Genomic DNA, 15,452 nt, shown 5'->3' on the forward strand with positions numbered 1-15,452 from the left:
TAACTTTTATGTACATAAGGGAATGTAAACTCTGTGCTTAGATTATTGAACAAAGCATCAATATCCAATATTGATACCATTTGAGGCAGTTTGAGGCCATACTGCATGATTAAGTTTGCCAGTTTGCACAGTGATATAAACAATACTGTTGTGAATTGCAGAGATACTGCATCTCAGTCCTTGCTGTTTTTAAAACTGTAACAACAATCAGACATCAGATTGAGTCATTCTAGACATGTGGCAGTGATCAGGCAGAGGAAGAAGCAGGGTGTGTTAATGTCTGCAGAGATGGATATGTAAGAAGACAATATGCACTCTTGACACTCCTACCTCTACCCACCCACCCATAGTTTTGGGGTTCTGCTTTATCATATCTTGGTCATCTTAGTTGTCTTCCATAAAGTACTCTTACTGTACGAATTACAGAAAATGATGAGTGTTCTTATGTTTAAAAAAACAAACAAAAAACAACAACAAAAAAAAAGTTCCCCGTTGCCTTTGCAATTTTAGTATGCATTTTTGTAACTAAGTCTATAAAATGAAACCTTGCTTACTTAATAGCAAATTATTATAGATTTACCTACAAATCTATCACAGATGATAGCAAACAGAACACCAAATACAAAATTACTATAGATTTTTTTAAGTGCCTTATAAAAGGGAAGAATCTTGTTTTATAAGAGAAGCAGGTAACTGTACTATTGTAGAGTTCATAAATCTTTATCAGAGGTGAATCAGATGCAGTAACCTATCTTGAAGGTGTCTTGAGAAATCTTGGAATCTGCAAAGCTCATGGAGCAAGGATAGGTAAACAAGGTCCTACCAGGATACACATTTACTGTGCTTTAGTTATACCACAGTAACTGAGAGTACACATAACTTTATCTGTGTTTTGTAGTAAACTCAAAGACGCTTGTTCTTAGTAAGTGTAATAAGCTGCTTCAGTTTACAAAACCAAAGACATGGATAGTTGTTGAGTAGGAAATCCCTAACTAGCTTAACTTGGAATAATTTCTTGAGGTAGCCATATGCCAGTATTCAGACAAATGTAGGCATATGAGCAGTTCTGGTCCAGGGTTACTTTTTCAGATCATCTTTGCATGAATTAAAAAAAATTCAGGTATTGAGTCAAGTAAATGAAACTGGGGGTTAGGCCTGATGTAACACCACAGCCAAATGTACACTGCAAAGTATTACTTGCATAGATAACAGACTTTCTACACAGTGATGTAGACATGACACCTATCCTTCCACCTGATGGTGTGGTGCAGATGCAGCCTCTGCTTGCTGAGACCCCTTCTGCTGCTAGAGCAATTCTGGTCAAGTCTTTGTAGTGCAGATTATTACTGAAGTTTTGTGACAGTTACAACATTAAATATTGTCCCCTGATAGGTATGCTCTTGTATTAACTAAGAGATATTTGTGCTGCCTGTTTCTGATTTTTCTATAGGTTTATTGATAACAGTTTAAAACGTTGGCCTAGATGATGAAGTAGTGGCTCATATTAAACAGAGGCTCAAAAAGTACTGGAAAACCCCTTAGAGAACAGTTTCAATCAAAACAGATGTTGAAATAATGACCACATAAATTTCCCATTTAATAACAACAAATTAAAAAAAATAGAAACTGACTATGCAAAATGCAATAGTGTTTGGGTGTGGTTTTTTTTAAGAGGACTATACATTTTATTTCTATCTTTAAAGAGCTACCAAATTTTCTTCAGATCCTTAGGATGGCCATAACAGAAATACTGAATGCCAAGGTACAGTCTGTTAATAACTTTTAAAATGCAATGAATCAATACCTTATGCTTATTTCCAAAATCAGAAGCAAGTTTTGAACTGAAAACCAAAAATATTAGCCTTACTTACTATTTTTCTGCTCTATAGGAACCACTGGATTGCCATTTCTGGGGGCAGAAAAAGTGAAATATATGAGCCATTAAGAGCTGCATGCTTTGTAAAGCACATATGAAAAATATTTTTAGAAAGTCAGTTGTCTAAATTGTAGTTGTACTTCTATGATTTTGTTAATGATGCTTTCCTAAAGAGCATTTATATCAGTATATAAAATATGTAACTGTATTTACAACAGTGAAATGTTTCATTTAAATGGGTTGGGGAAAGAACGAACATGTTAAATCATTTGTCCCAATACAGAACTGCTTTGTGGTACATTTTCAATTCAGCTTTGGTTCCCTCTCTATACAGTGAGAGTAATCTTTTGTAATTTCCTTTATCCTATTGCTGTTTGTTTCCTTAGATTGTAAATTCTTATGATCAGGGTGTGTTGCCTACTAACTGCTTATACAGGAAGAAGTATAACAACGCTGCAGTTTCTTCATCTGCTAGACCAGTGCAAGTTAACAAAACATTGATAAAAGTTTGGACTACGTTAAGACAACCGTGACAGACATACTATTGCTCTCTCTGGTTATATAGCTTAGTTATTCACATGTTTTTGGGTTACTGTGAGATCTTTGGAAGCTCTTTCTGTATCAGTCCGGGACGGCTGCTGGTGCTATATCAGACTGTAGAACACACAATAGATCTAAATTGCAGCCAAGAACTGATGAGGGAAATTCTTAACTGCAGGTTATTGATCAAGTCTGGGATGACTTTTTGTTACATGTGGCAGATTAAATGATGCATTTTTAATACCTTTCTAACATGTTGACTGTTGGAAGTAACCAACTTGGAGTTTCCCATCAGAGGTAGTTTCTTGCCTGTAGTTGTCAATCTGAGATTGTATGGAGCAGGTTGGCGCTAGTGGTGGAAATATAAAAGATCTTCCCTACAGAACAGGATATCTGAAAATGGTGGCCAGCCTGGCAGTTAAAGGGTTCATATTTGTGTTTGGATGATGAAGTCTGAAGAGTTCTCATTTATGTTGTATGCGTCTACTTGTGCTCTGTTAGTTGTAATTATGAGGAGTTAAGATATCTTATGGATGTTATGTATCAAGTTGCAACATTCAGACTTTGAGGTAAAGCATTTTGCTTGTAGTTTGTCCTGGGTTTATTGTTTAACTTGTTGAGGTTTAGAAACCTGCTTCAACATTAGGATTGAGATTGAGTATACTTGGGTTTACCTTGTCTGCTCAGATTTACCTTGTGGCTTTGATTTGGACATTCTGGGTGGCAGCTTCACACGCTCTCACTGCATCATCCAGGCTAATGCCCTCAGTCCACAGTCCACAGATGTAAACAATCTGATCTTGTGACTGCAAACTGCCTTCCACACTGGCAGGAGAGCCAGGCACTATCTCTAGCACATAAATGCCTTGTAACTTGCTTCCAGCTCCTCCTGTCAGCTTCAAGCCTAGAATAATGCAGAGAAAGCATCTTTTGTGGCAGCGTGTTTTGAATGTCACTGTCAGTGACATACAGCCTAATGGAATAGATGTGTGTCATTGAAAGATAGGCTGAACAAATCACTGATGTTATAAATAACAGTCTTACCCCAGTGAGACAGGGTATAAGAGCTGGAATGGGATAGTGAAATGAAAACAGATATTAAAAAAGTATGGAAAAAACTTAAATGGTATTGTCTATCTCTATGCTTCAGCTGTTTCATAATGTTTTATTTCACCTGATGTTGAATAGTCATTTGAGTAAGACACTTAGCTGCATAGCAGTAACTCCCTCATTACCAGAGTGCTTAAGCGCCTTGCAATCTTTAGAGTGTGATAGGGAACGGAAGCATACAACTAAGGAGATACCTATACAGTGCAAAACTGAATTGTGAACAATATTCAAGCACTCTCTGAACAAGCTAGTTTCTGAACTGGAAACAGGATGCTGTACCTGAGCAAATACAGCTATACTGTTTCCTGAGTCTACAGTTCTACCTGTGTGCAGTACTTGCCACATTCTGCTGACATACCAAGATACACTGTGGGCGGGTTTTTTTAATCACTTGTATTGCGCAATGTAGATAAAGCCTCGTGTCTGTGGTGAATCAAGAATTTGAGTAGAGATTTTTTGAATAGCAAACTATTGCCCTAACCAGTAGCTCATTCTTCTCAAACTTTGCCTTTTTTTTCTTTTTTTTTTCCCCCCTTTTCCTCCAAATAGATTTTTACGTATCTCAGCAGGTAACATTAATATCTAACTACCAACTACTTCTGTATATCAGTAATATGAAAATATGAGACCAGAGATCTTCCAGAAAGCTCAGCTGATAGGATGATAATATAAAGATCAATTTTGCAACTCTCTTCATTGGTCTAGTAAGAGATATTATTCTCCCCTTTAAGGCCTTGCCCAAAATAATGCTCTCCGTTCCTTTGTCACAGGTGGTGGCAGAGAGCATAAAAGGTGTCAAGGTCACTCAGGATCATATAGATCCAAGACCACAGTTGCTTATGATTATCTTACGATTGCTGTAATCTCTGTCCAAAATAGCATGCATAGTATTTACCACACACCTAGCTGTCCATTGGCACCTTTTGTGAGAGTGATTTCAGGAATCTCATCTGGCCTAATAGAGGGACGTGGATGACTGTCAGCACGACCAACCACAAGGTGCAGATCAGGAGGAGAGCTTTGCAGTAAAGTCAGGGCTTCATTGCATGGTAAAGATGTGACATCAATTCCATTCACCTAAATGACAAATCAGTAAAATGATGTCATAGATCTCATTGACCACCTTGTACTTCTCTCTCCATTCTGAATTGTGTATATGGACTTAAATTAGCTTTCACTTTCATGTTGCTGCTTTGCTGTGGTATTTGATGTGAGTAAATGCAACAGTTAAGATTGCAGTGAGATTTCTATTTTGAACTTATTTTTTTCTGAGTGCAGAGCTTTCATAAAAATAGCTCTTTTTTTCTTGGAACTCAAGGTCTTGTAGCAAAAAACAAAGACAGTCTAGTGAAACAAATTAAAGATTAACCAGGCTGAAAACAAGCTTTATTCATACATTACAAAGGACATAACTCCTGCATCCTTTGTATGTCACCTATCTTATTACATTAATTCAGTTTGTCATTTAATTTGGAAGGCATTTGATGTCTCAGTTGTCTTACATTGCTGCTAGATGATTTGTGTTATTTGCCTGGTCATACAATATATTCAGTTCAAAATTTATTCTACTGAAGTTAGCAGAATTACATTTATTATATGATTCATTTGCACTTGCATGCCTAAGTATGTGATAAACTGGACTCTACGAAAGGAAGAAAGGCAAAACTAAATGACATTGATCTGCAAGTATTTTCTTTTCTGTATAAACTCAAGGAATTACCATACCATAATGATTCTGTCTCCTCTTTTTAGTCTTCCATCAGACAGGGCAGGCTCATTCAAGATTTCATCAACATAGAGGCAGGTGTCCACTTTGTTAAAAACTACAGAGAATCCATAACCGTTGTTCTCTGATTTTGTCAAAGTCACAAAGATCTCCATTTCCTATTAAAATAAGTACAAGATATGTTAGATGTAGGCTTTTCTTTTGCTTCATTCACATCTTCCATCATGTTTTATATGCAGATAGGAATCAGATCCTCAGATGGTATAAACAAGAGCATACATAATGGTTTCTCTGATCTGTCATTGACTTATTCCAGAATTAATTATTTTTTTTTGTACCTAGTGGAACTTCATGGTGATTGATTGATATGGCCTAATAAGGCAGAGAATGCCATCAGGGACTGGAATTTTGGCATTTGAAATGTGTAAAGAAAGGCTTGGAGTCCTCTGAGCTGACCAGCATTACAATAGTAGGTTGCAGAGATTATTGTTGTTATTGCTATTGCTGTCCCACTAAAGGAAATGGCTGGAGCTAAATTTTGTCCTTAGTGCTCTCAAATTCGTAGGAATTCAGAGCTCATTAGAGTCAGAAGGAATGCAAGATATTCAGCATTTGGCAGGACTGACCCTTGTATTTTTAATAGTAATTAGCACAAGGATCATACTTTCTTATCAGGACATCAGTGTAACAAAGCTATTTTCCACATGGGTTTAAAACATGACAGAAAAAACCCAAGTAGCTGAGTCCAATTAATTTTAGAGGCTACTAGAGGGCTAAAGGCCTTTGTACACTGGGAATAGTATTGCAAAGTGCTGGAAAGTTGAAGAAATAGTAAGATGGCAAGAGCAAGGAGATGGCCCTAGGGAAATGGTAAAGAATTCTGGAGCGCTGGGCATAGTGGAAGGTCTGCATTAAGATCATGGACATTCAGGAAAGTAAAAAAAAAAAAAGCCATGCAAAAATAGCATATATAATGAGTTAAAATTTATGTTAAATTTATGTTTAAGAATGTTGCATTTTTAAATTTGTTTCTTTTCCCTTGTCATATTCTACCTGTTAATAATTTAGTGCCTATCACATACCCTAGCGCAATCTTCCTTTTCTTCTTTCTCTTCCTCTAGTTCCTCCAAGTCTTCCCATTCATTGTCACTGTCATGTGTCTCTCTAGCAGACAGGGATGATGAGAAGGGACCACAAACACGTGGTTGTGGGGTTGCCATGGTTGTGCAGAGTGTCTCGGAGCTTCTTCCCGATGAAAGTGAGGTCGCAGATGCTGAGCTGACAGTGAGATACTCTTCATCAATAGGGGTTAGGGAGAGAGTTTTGGGCATACATTTTGTGTTTGATAGGTCATCACCACTCTTATTAAATTTGTGGCTGGAAAATAAAAAGATGCTGGTGTTTTCCTCTATATGCTTTATTAGATGGGCACTGAAAAGTCTACTGCTTATGCATGACCTTATTTTAATTTTAACTGAAGTATTGTTTATGGTATTAAATTGCTGTCTGGGTCCTCCACTGATACTGTAAAAATAAATAATTAATCAGTATTTTGCAAAGGTAGTTAAAAGATTAAAAATCTTTCAGAATTTGAAAACAGCCTTTGCAAAATATTGCACTCTTTTTTTTTTTTTAAAGACATTAATTAATACTTTTGTTGCTTCTTGAAAAGGATAATTGGATAATTCCTAGACCACTAATTATTTCATCTGCCATAAACAACTTAATTAACTTATCTGGTATGTGATATGCACATTACAATACTACTACAACTTTCACATTTGCATTTTTCTTGAAAAAGGAATGCCAGCCACATTCCTGGTTCCTGAAGGTATTTCCTTGATAACCAGAGCACAGACCACAAACATGAAATATAATGTGACTACTGTCTCTCCATAAAAGGTACTAGTCCTGATTTCTGTTTGTAAGCTTGATTTTATTCTTATGCTTGCCTTGAAACATAAGAGTTGTCCTACAGAAATCAATGGATTTGTTCAATTACTTGAATTAAATGTTATTGATTTTATTCCACCATATTGGAGACACAGTATTCAGCAGTTTGGATGTTCAAGTCCAGACTGAATCGTGTGTGTTGTGCTTAATATTGTTTTGTCTGTTGTCATTAATAAACTTCAATAGACTACTATAGCAGTGTCTCCCATTAAATTTATCATTAAAGCTAATAGAAATGCTTGGAACACATATTATTTTATTTTTTAACTATGTGTTTTCTTCATATCAATCTTTACCAAAATATAGCTAAACCTCATACATCTTAAAAACACTTAAAATGGCATAGCTTTTATTAATGCTTCATATAGCAAAGATGCCATGTCCTTTCATATGTAACAGTTGCCTAGAATCTTTCCGCTCTCTGATAGAACTGAACTGTGTCTACCATCTCCCAAGCAAACATGCACAACTGAAAGGAACACAAATTGCATGTCTTGCATGAAATCACAGAAGATCCCCGGTGTTACGCTCTTGTTTCAGAAGTTGTCTGTAGTCTGAAGCAAAATACAAAGCACAGTAGCAAAACAGGTATTTTGGTTGGATATAGCATAGCTAGTAGCCTTTGACAGTACTTTTGAAATACTGATAAAAATAAGAAAAACTTGTAGGCTCATGCTGCATGCCCTCAGTGAGGGAAGCAATCTAGTCTGTTAGCTTATATATGTGCAGGGAGGAAATGAAAAGTTTGCCATCTCCAGTAGCACAGCAAAGCTGAGAACGAAGCTGACATTTTGTGCTTTTGTGCTTTAATAGCTGAACAACAGATACTTACAATACTGTGGAAGATGACTGGGATAATTAAAAGAAATGTTTAAGGATAACAGCAAATGCAGTCTGCTCCTTTCTTTTGGAGTCAGTAAAAAGTTGTGTTCAGTGGACGTTGGTCAATGTGGGTGTCACAGAAGCTGTCATACGCTAGTGGAGTCCTGATTGACCTTCAGAGGGTATGAAAGGTGTTTGTCAGAGCTACACAAGCTCAAGGCAATGAGCCAGCAGTGGCTTCATCATAACACAGCTTCTAGCCCATCTCTAAATCACCATGGGGAATAACATGACTCTTGGTCCTGCAGGATGCTCCACTGATGAGCTCAACTTTCTTTTGGAGTATAGTAACCCCTGCATCTGGACTTCAGAGGGAAAATAAGGAGTTAAAGTTTTTCAAAACAGCATTTCCAAAGGTTCTTACTGGTGGTGATGAGGAGTGAAAGGAATTTTCCATGTGAAACCCTGAGCATGGAACTTTTAAAAGCAGTAGAGAAGCATGTATGTAAGCAGGAGCTTCACTCGTGAATGTGGGTGAAGCTTCACCTCTCAAGAGAGAGAAGCTAAAAGTATGAATTGCCATTATGGCCCAACTTGACTTGCAGCCAGCTAGTGCTGACACCCCCAGAGATTGCCTGGTTCTATGCTTGATGAATGTCAAGAATAATAAAAAGATTTCAAATGACTGTGTAGAAAAATAGGAATTCCTTTCTAGATAAAATTACTAGAGCTGTAAGTTAAAGACCTCTAGGAAACCTTTAACTTGTCTTTCTGTCAGTCCTTTCTGTTGTGATAATTTATATTCTTTTGCACTGGAAAAGATGATTAAAATGGAATGGATTGTCTTCTGTGTGCCAGTGTCTGGTATATCCAAACAACTGTAAAAGGAGGCTGAGTCCATTTGCCCTGTATTTTTTGCAGTCTGTGATTCCCATTTAAATGAAGAAGTCTTTCCACTGATTTCAAACTGTAGCCAGCTTCAGCTGAACAAGCATGAATGTTATATAGTGCAGTACTCTTACAACTGTCTTGCAATGCAGACTTACACAAAATTCTTATGAGAGTAAATACAGACAGCAGATTAGGATAGTCAGAGTAAGACAGTAAAACAAAATCTTTAGTAATCAGCAGTGATTAGAAGCAGATAACCCTGTACTTAAACCTAAGCAATTCACTTTCAAAACTCTTAAGAGCCAGAGGAAAGGCTGCAGAGCAGATTTCAGTATTCCTTACCTTTTGGCCCATACAAATTCACATGGTGAGTAGCAGTTCTGCTTCATTTCTTCCTCTAAGGAGTGGAAGGCTTCAGAACCGGCAGCTTCTTGATGAAACTTCCAAAGATGCTTATAGAAATTTTCTCTGGGAGTCATAAGTTTCTGTATGGGCTCCTCTTGAAACTCAGCTTCCTGCTCTTCATAAGTTGAGCTGTCCTCTTCAGGAGGTTCACTGAAATCTGCTGCCACTGGAGAGTCCAGGCAGTCTTCAAGGTCTGGGGAGGTGCTGCCTCCATCAGTGGTAGACTGGTCCATACTATTTCCTACCTCTGTCCTGCCTGGCATTTCTGCCACAAACTCCTTAACAGGAGATGGTGCTGGAGTCTACCAAAATAACAGAAAAGTTAGTGTAACCCCTTTTTTTATCTCCCATCTTCTTTCCTTTAAGAACAAAGTAAATTGAAGAGGCAGTATCAGTAAGCATCTGAGTGTGAAAATATCAAATGGTAGCTGGAAGGGAAGGAAAGAATAGAGGGGAGGTACTCTCATGAAATGGTTGTTTTGTCTTTATGTGTCTTCCACATTCTTCAGGAATTCCACCTAGGCAACTACTACACAAATTCACTTTTTCTCAATGAATTCTTTGTTAGAGATGGCCCCTTTTTATTTCTTTTCATATCATGCCTCAACTTTGTGTCTATATTCTCTTCATTGTGAAGAAGTGTCTTCTGGATCTGACTCCTGTGTGACTGCCCATAGAAAAAGCCAAGGGCATGTTGCAGGAGAGCAACAGGAGCCAGTTTGTTATCTGGAGGTGGTCCTGGCAGTCATTTCTATCTGCCCGTGGACAGTTCTTATAAATCCTGGTGGGACTGGAGCCATGAGCGGGCCATGCTATATGGAGTAAGAGTAATGCAAATGCATGTTCATTATAAAAGTATTGTGTAAGTGTCCTTGAGCTGAGTTCAAGAAGCAGGAATAATGATGCTAGGACACCTAATGGCACTGTTTTAGTTTCTGCAGTCTCTATTGTTTGTCATGTGTGTCCCCCTCCCCAGAAATTCTGCTAATTATCAATAAGAAGCTGAATAACCAGTTGAAATCATTATTTCATTTATTTATTAAGAGGTAGCCTGGACAGGAAATGTTCTTTATTTTCCTCACTTTTTGGAGTAATACAGCTACCTCAAGCCCACAAGTCAGAGTACCTGCAGTTGAGAATATCTGCAGTTTCTGGCTGAGGATCTAGTAGAGCATTTTTAGAAGCGTCACTAGAAGATCTGCTTGGGGGTTTGTGCTGTTGGGAAATGTGCTGTTTCTTTTCATTGACAGTACTGCAATTCAAAAGTTGTTGGACTGGATAAACACATTTCACATCTGTTGGTTTTCTATTATTTTGGTTGCTAAGGAAGAATCAGTTAAACTCTAGAGGTTGAGTTGAAGCTGGGAAAGGAAAAAAATGGAATAGAGGGTCTTGGAGAAAAGGGTAGGTTGCCTTGTTCAAGACAATAGAAAACGTAGTACTGTTTTTCCAGGTTTACAGCAGCAAGTTTTACTGACAGAAGCTTTGCCTTACCAGGGCACTCTGCTCTATTTCTGGAAGAACACCTTTTGGTGGTCTGCAGAGTAGTAGTGTGACTTCTGGAGGAGCTCCTCTCAACAAGTGTAGGACATCCTAAGCAGGAAGAAGGAATATTAGATTTCTTATGGAACACAGTCTATAGCACCAGTCATCTTACCAACTGGGATGGAGACAGTTTTTATTCTGAATACCAAATTCCTGGTATTTGTGCCTCTTAGCAGTATCTGGGGGCCAAAATTCACTACTGTATGATTGTCATATAAGTGGACCAAAGTTTTTAGGTGAATGTGTATCTAAAATCAAGTCAGTTCTGTTTACAAACTTTTGTTCTACCAACAGACACATAGGTTTAAATTATTATTTTCCTGAAGAAAACAGGATTTTCAGGCAAATTAATTCAAACTGCATTTGGCAAGGACACATCTTTAGTCAATTATATCAGCATAGCTCCACAGACTGCCTTATTGACATAACCAAAGGGAGACTTTCTCAAAGCTCCTCCTTGACATAAGATCTATATTCAGTAGCATTCCACTTGCAACTACAGTAGGAGGTGAAATACTTAATCTAGAGGGGAAAAAAATGCTGTAGGCCAAAACACCTTGTCTGCCTATCTGCACAAACTGAGTGAAGAGGCTGTATGTCGGGGAGCAAGACACTGCTGGAAAAGGACAGGGTCCAGGTCAGGATAAAACCAGTGAAAAATAGAGTACAATTGCAGCACCCCCACAGGTGCCTAGGGCTTACGGCACCTTGTCTTTTGCCCTTGCTATTTAAAGATAGGAATGAGCTGACAGTGGTCTGTTTGTTACCAATCATACATATTCAATGCATATTCACATACAAAACTCGAGGATTTTTCATGAGTTGAAAAGATTACAATGAAAAAAAAAATCTAAACATGTAGTCCTTTTTTACCATTTAATTTCTTCATGAGGGTATAGATTTTCTTCTTACAGGTAAAGAAGTTACACTGGATTGACCTCACCTGGTAGAGATTTGAATCTAGGGCATGGTATTTAGCGTGACATTACAAAGCACAAATGACCACAGGGAAAATATGTTTCAATTATGCATAAAAGCAACAAAGATTCCAACTAATTAACAACTGGTGTGCATCTAACAATAGACTTTGTGCATCACTAGTAGAAAGTTACAAATTAAGTAGCTGAAGAAATTCTCTGTAAATATTCTGTTAGGAAGGAATTATTTATAAGAATTCTAGAGAAGAATCCTACATAGAAATCAAACTCATTATATGCAAATTCTGACTCCTTATGGTGATAATTAAGATTAAATGCAGCTTCATCCCATTGTCTTTATTAACATGTTACCCATCTGGACTCCCAGTGATAGTACTGCCTGATACCTGATAGAAGAGTCCTTGAATAGGTTTCCCATTCACAGCTAAAATGATGTCTCCGACTTCAATTTTGCCATTCTCTTCAGCTGGCTGCCCTGGAAACAGTCTTTTGATCCTGACAATAGCTCCTCCAAGGTGTTCGCAAGCATCTCCTTCCATTTGCAGAACGCTAAAGCCTAGGCCTCCAGAATTCTTTGTCAGTTTGACTTCGAATATGTTATCTGTTCAAAGCAGGGATTGGAAAAAGATTGAGAGGTGTGGCATATGTGCCCCCTAAGGAGCTGATGTAAATTTATACCTTCAGCAGACCTTGTCCTCTGTGCTGCAGAGGTAGATCTGCCAATAATAAATGGCAGAAGAAGAGTTTGGTGTTCCTTTAACTTATATGAGCCCTTGAAATTGTACAGGCAGAATGGGGAGAACTGGATTCTATTCCACTGTGTGTTCGCAGACTTTATGCCATCTGGTACAAGCCCATAAAGGAGGAAACCTTTTGTATCACATAAAAAGGTTCAAATGCTATGGTTTTCTGACATTCTTCTGTAAGTGTTGGGTAGAGCTGTAGCTGTAGAGTGTGAGTGTTCTGTAGCTGCCTGCACTAACCGGCATAAGCTAGATTCAAAGCTACTGCTCTTTCCAGACAAGAACAACAGACCAGCCCTTTCCCAAATACCACATTGCAGCCGAACCCCATTCTGCTAGGGACAATGTAGGGGAGTACCTGCCCCATGGGAAAGTATGGTTCAGACTTGGTTATGAGACAGCCTTACAGTAAAAGATACAGTATTTACTTGTTGGCTAAATTCAGTGAAAGTGATCTCTGAATCTTCTGCTTTTAAGAAATGAAGTGACAGCAGTCTCCAGTGATGGCAGTCTCCAGTCCTTGCCCTGGGTCAGCAGTTCACCCTAGCTTCACCACTGACACAGCATCAGCAGTTGTGCTGGCAGTGCTCTCTTTGGGTGACAGGCTGGCAGCCAGCGCAGCTGCTTCTTGCCCCAGAGTGCTATAGACTACTGGCAGGGATGTCCCCTGCCAGCCCCATGTTGTGGAGGCTTAGAGATACAATATTTATGCCTACGATAAATTCAGCTATATCTAACAACTGTAAGTCTAAGTACATAGGAAATAATTTTGTTCAGAATTGATTCTTGGTAATGCCATTAATATTGCACATTGTATTTTTATTCAGTATGCAGTTCCTTGAAACCCACAGAAATTTCATTACTTCATTTTCATTCATTCCTTCCTTGCACATTGTAAGAAGTCACCCTGAGTTCCCTTTTTAGTACTCACCATCTGTCAAAAAGCAATAGTCCTTGGTACCATCTGTGAAGGATGTTGCCACAGAAACAACTGCACATTGGTCCCCCTTTCTGTCATTAGCAGTCAAGCATGGCTCTGCCAGTTGGTAGTCTCCCCTTTCTAGAACCAGCTTGGCAGTCTAAAACAATGATGAACAGCTTCCAGTTACACAGTGAACCCTCAGTCTATTTTTTTTTCACTTTTCTTGTAGGAGAATGGGGTTGGATGGGGGCAGAGTGAGTTTCTTTTGGCCTAGCTTGCTCCTGTGCTTCATACTAAGTGCACTTTATTCTACTGGGTATCTTACTGAGCTCTGCTGTTGTACAAACCTGGCCAGATTTCTTAAGGTGTTCCACAGCCTGTTTGTGCGTGATGCCACAGAGGCTGATGCCATCTACTTCCAGCAGACGATCACCTGACACAAAAGAAAACAAAAAAGGAGCAAGTTGCTTTGATGTTCAAGTTCAATAGGTGTAAACCTTGAGGCTCCCCACATTGCAATAGTTCTTCATGCTTACATGTGTTAAATTATGCTACTTTGTATGAAAGCAATACTGCTTGTTGTACAGCATTCCATAACTAGCACTTAAAACATACCAGGATATTCTGTAAGTAAATGCAGTGGTAGTATCTGGTTATCACAGCAACACTGAAAGTAGGTGTCAGAGTAACTAGCCTGATGTGCAGCTACAGAGACTAACTGTATAATATTAGTATGAGGCTCCTGGTTTTTCAGTGGGATATCTACATGTAGTACAGGGACAGGTTGAGGAATTATAGACTGCATCTTACATTTCACAGTTGTATCACCTCCAATCCCAAATGTGTTTCATTGTCCCTGTGGCAAGCATTCCACACTAACATTGAGTTCTGCAGCCCAGAGTTTTATTGCCAGACATGTTACCTATCTTTATTTGTCCATCCTTATCTGCTGGTCCCCTGGGAATAATTGACTTCACATATATTCCACCGTGACGCACACTAGTGTTAATTCCACCCTGCAAAACATATGCCCACAGATTAGAGTGGAGTCTTCACATGATCTTCCTGTGATAAAAATCAAAGCAACTTACATATCCATTGCAAAGCAACTGCTTTAGGATTTACTATTTTTTTTTAGTATAGGAAAAAAAGAAAAGAGAATGTTACTCCAAAGTCCCATCTAGTTGTAATATACTTCCCTAGGCAGTAATCTTTGGGTTTTTTCCTCAGGAAAATGCAATGCATTTCTATGTGGCTATATAAAAACATTGACTAAATGTTCACATGTTTTTCCCTATGCTAACGTAAAGATGGGGTTGCATCTTTCACTCAGTCTTTAGCCCAGCTTCCAAACTATTCAATATCCATTCAGCAGTTATTAACCTTCCACACAATACATAAAGCATGGACGTGAACTTGTGCAGCCACCTGACAGTCTATAGTTCACAGGAATTCCAGATTAGCTGAAGAATTATGTTCTGTCCATATATGTCCCCTAGCCAAATTCAAATGAAAAAGCAACCCTCAATTTCTTCTGCAGGCAATGAAATGGCTGTTGGTTCCCACTCCATTTCAGCCAAGACTGTAAAGACATCTCCGCCTGGAGGGGTAAATTAAACTTTGATAGCCAGGACAAGGATTTACTATTCAAATGCGGCAGACAGTTTCAACTACTGCCTTCTCCGGTCCTCTAAATATACAGAGAACTTTATTTCCTTATATTAAGAAATAAAATTGGCTAGGGACCTTTCTCTGGCCTTCAGAGAAAGAATAATGGCATTTCTTGAGTCCACACAGCTAAACTTTCAGCCACCCAGCATAGGATGGCATCTGTTATACTGCTTGTTGAGGCACAGGCCAAAGCCATATTGGTGCTGTCAACAGTTAAACGGTGCTTGTGGGCAAGTGCTTGAGCCCATGCCATGGTCCTGTGAAATCTGCTTGTACTGACACAGCCTTTGAGTTCCAGGAGCTCCAGGGG

General features: G+C 38.6%; 1 protein-coding gene across 8 annotated transcripts in view; it reads right to left on the bottom strand.

Annotated features, from left to right (window-relative positions):
* FRMPD2 (FERM and PDZ domain containing 2) overlaps positions 1–15,452 on the bottom strand; it is a 77,218-nt gene that overhangs the window by 19,980 nt on the left and 41,786 nt on the right. For 3 of the 8 annotated variants that reach the window (XM_037400706.1, XM_037400707.1, XM_037400705.1), the window contains exons 24-34: positions 14,394–14,487; positions 13,819–13,904; positions 13,481–13,628; positions 12,193–12,407; positions 10,818–10,916; positions 9,261–9,625; positions 6,335–6,629; positions 5,252–5,410; positions 4,429–4,603; positions 3,110–3,320; positions 1,872–1,909 (exon numbers count right to left, since the gene is read on the bottom strand). In XM_037400706.1, the coding sequence (XP_037256603.1) occupies positions 1,872–1,909; positions 3,110–3,320; positions 4,429–4,603; positions 5,252–5,410; positions 6,335–6,629; positions 9,261–9,625; positions 10,818–10,916; positions 12,193–12,407; positions 13,481–13,628; positions 13,819–13,904; positions 14,394–14,487 (1,885 nt within the window). Of the gene's footprint in view, positions 1–1,871; positions 1,910–3,109; positions 3,321–4,428; positions 4,604–5,251; positions 5,411–6,334; positions 6,630–9,260; positions 9,626–10,817; positions 10,917–12,192; positions 12,408–13,480; positions 13,629–13,818; positions 13,905–14,393; positions 14,488–15,452 lie in introns of those variants that run through there. The other 5 variants (XM_037400711.1, XM_037400710.1, XM_037400713.1 and 2 more) reach the window with 3 other exon arrangements.

This window comes from Falco rusticolus, chromosome 9 (genome assembly GCF_015220075.1).
Source record: "Falco rusticolus isolate bFalRus1 chromosome 9, bFalRus1.pri, whole genome shotgun sequence".
Classification (NCBI taxonomy): domain Eukaryota; kingdom Metazoa; phylum Chordata; class Aves; order Falconiformes; family Falconidae; genus Falco; species Falco rusticolus.